Raw genomic sequence first — 906 nt, 5'->3', positions numbered from 1 at the left:
ACCATTATGTACCAAAGATGTTAATATGTAATCTATGGAATCACTCAAAACTATAGACTTCTTAGAGATTTTCTAGTTTTTAAAGAATTTTCAACCATCTCATTTTATTAAAAAGTGTCATATTCATACACCTTGTTGTTTATGCATAATTACACACATAGGCATATAGAATTGGATACATAATAATTATTGTATATCTATTAAATATATAAGTATATTATAGATCATTTACGGATATTAACGAACATTGTTATACCATACAATTATATACAGTGCAGGTAGTAATTCTATAGCTATGCAATGAAGTTATCCCGAATTCGTTGTAAATAAATGGAATTACGATAGAAGAGTATTTTCCGGTCCTATACATAAGTCGATTGTCTTTTTGTTTCGACGCTTCAGACTATTTCATGAAAGACAGATAATGTTTCAATGATTTTGACAATTGGGTAATTAATAAAGAGACTATAATGCCATCAAATGTGTACCGTGATTATACCCCTCCAGCTATTGATCGGCGGATAAATGAGGTATTGAATCGGAGAGCTGGTGACTTGCAGAATTTTTCTACTGAAACTACCAGAGAGCAACTTGTAAGTTGACCCATGACATTTTATCTCCCGACTTGGTGCTCCAAAAATTGAAAAAAAAAAAAATGGCTGTATTATTTTAAGGAAAAGTATAAGAAAAAGCGAGTAGTTAGGCAGGGATTGCTCAAGACTACACATCGTCATATATTGGATATTGCGGCGTTCATGCTAGAAACTGACAGCAATGTGCTGGAGGACGGCATTTTGGATAAAGATGAATATATAGAAACATTCAATGATTTTTTCATGGAAGGTGGGCGACGAGCGGTATTGATATATTATCAGCCAATGGTGCCACCACCGTTTGGTATGTATT

The 906-nt window shown here is 33.3% G+C and overlaps 1 protein-coding gene across 1 annotated transcript in view; it reads left to right on the top strand.

Moving 5' to 3' along the window:
* The first annotated feature begins 521 nt into the window (after positions 1-521).
* Positions 522-906, top strand: part of LOC105270194 (dynein heavy chain 5, axonemal) — a 20,931-nt gene continuing 20,546 nt past the window's right edge. Inside the window, exons 1-2 of the mRNA XM_011310978.1 lie at positions 522-593; positions 675-897. Of these exons, the coding sequence (XP_011309280.1) occupies positions 756-897 (142 nt within the window). The 5' untranslated portion in view covers positions 522-593; positions 675-755. The remainder of the gene's footprint in view (positions 594-674; positions 898-906) is intronic.

Source organism: Fopius arisanus, unplaced genomic scaffold (assembly GCF_000806365.1).
Source record: "Fopius arisanus strain USDA-PBARC FA_bdor unplaced genomic scaffold, ASM80636v1 scaffold00080, whole genome shotgun sequence".
NCBI classification, from domain to species: domain Eukaryota; kingdom Metazoa; phylum Arthropoda; class Insecta; order Hymenoptera; family Braconidae; genus Fopius; species Fopius arisanus.
This window is presented reverse-complemented; position numbering and strand designations above follow the sequence as displayed.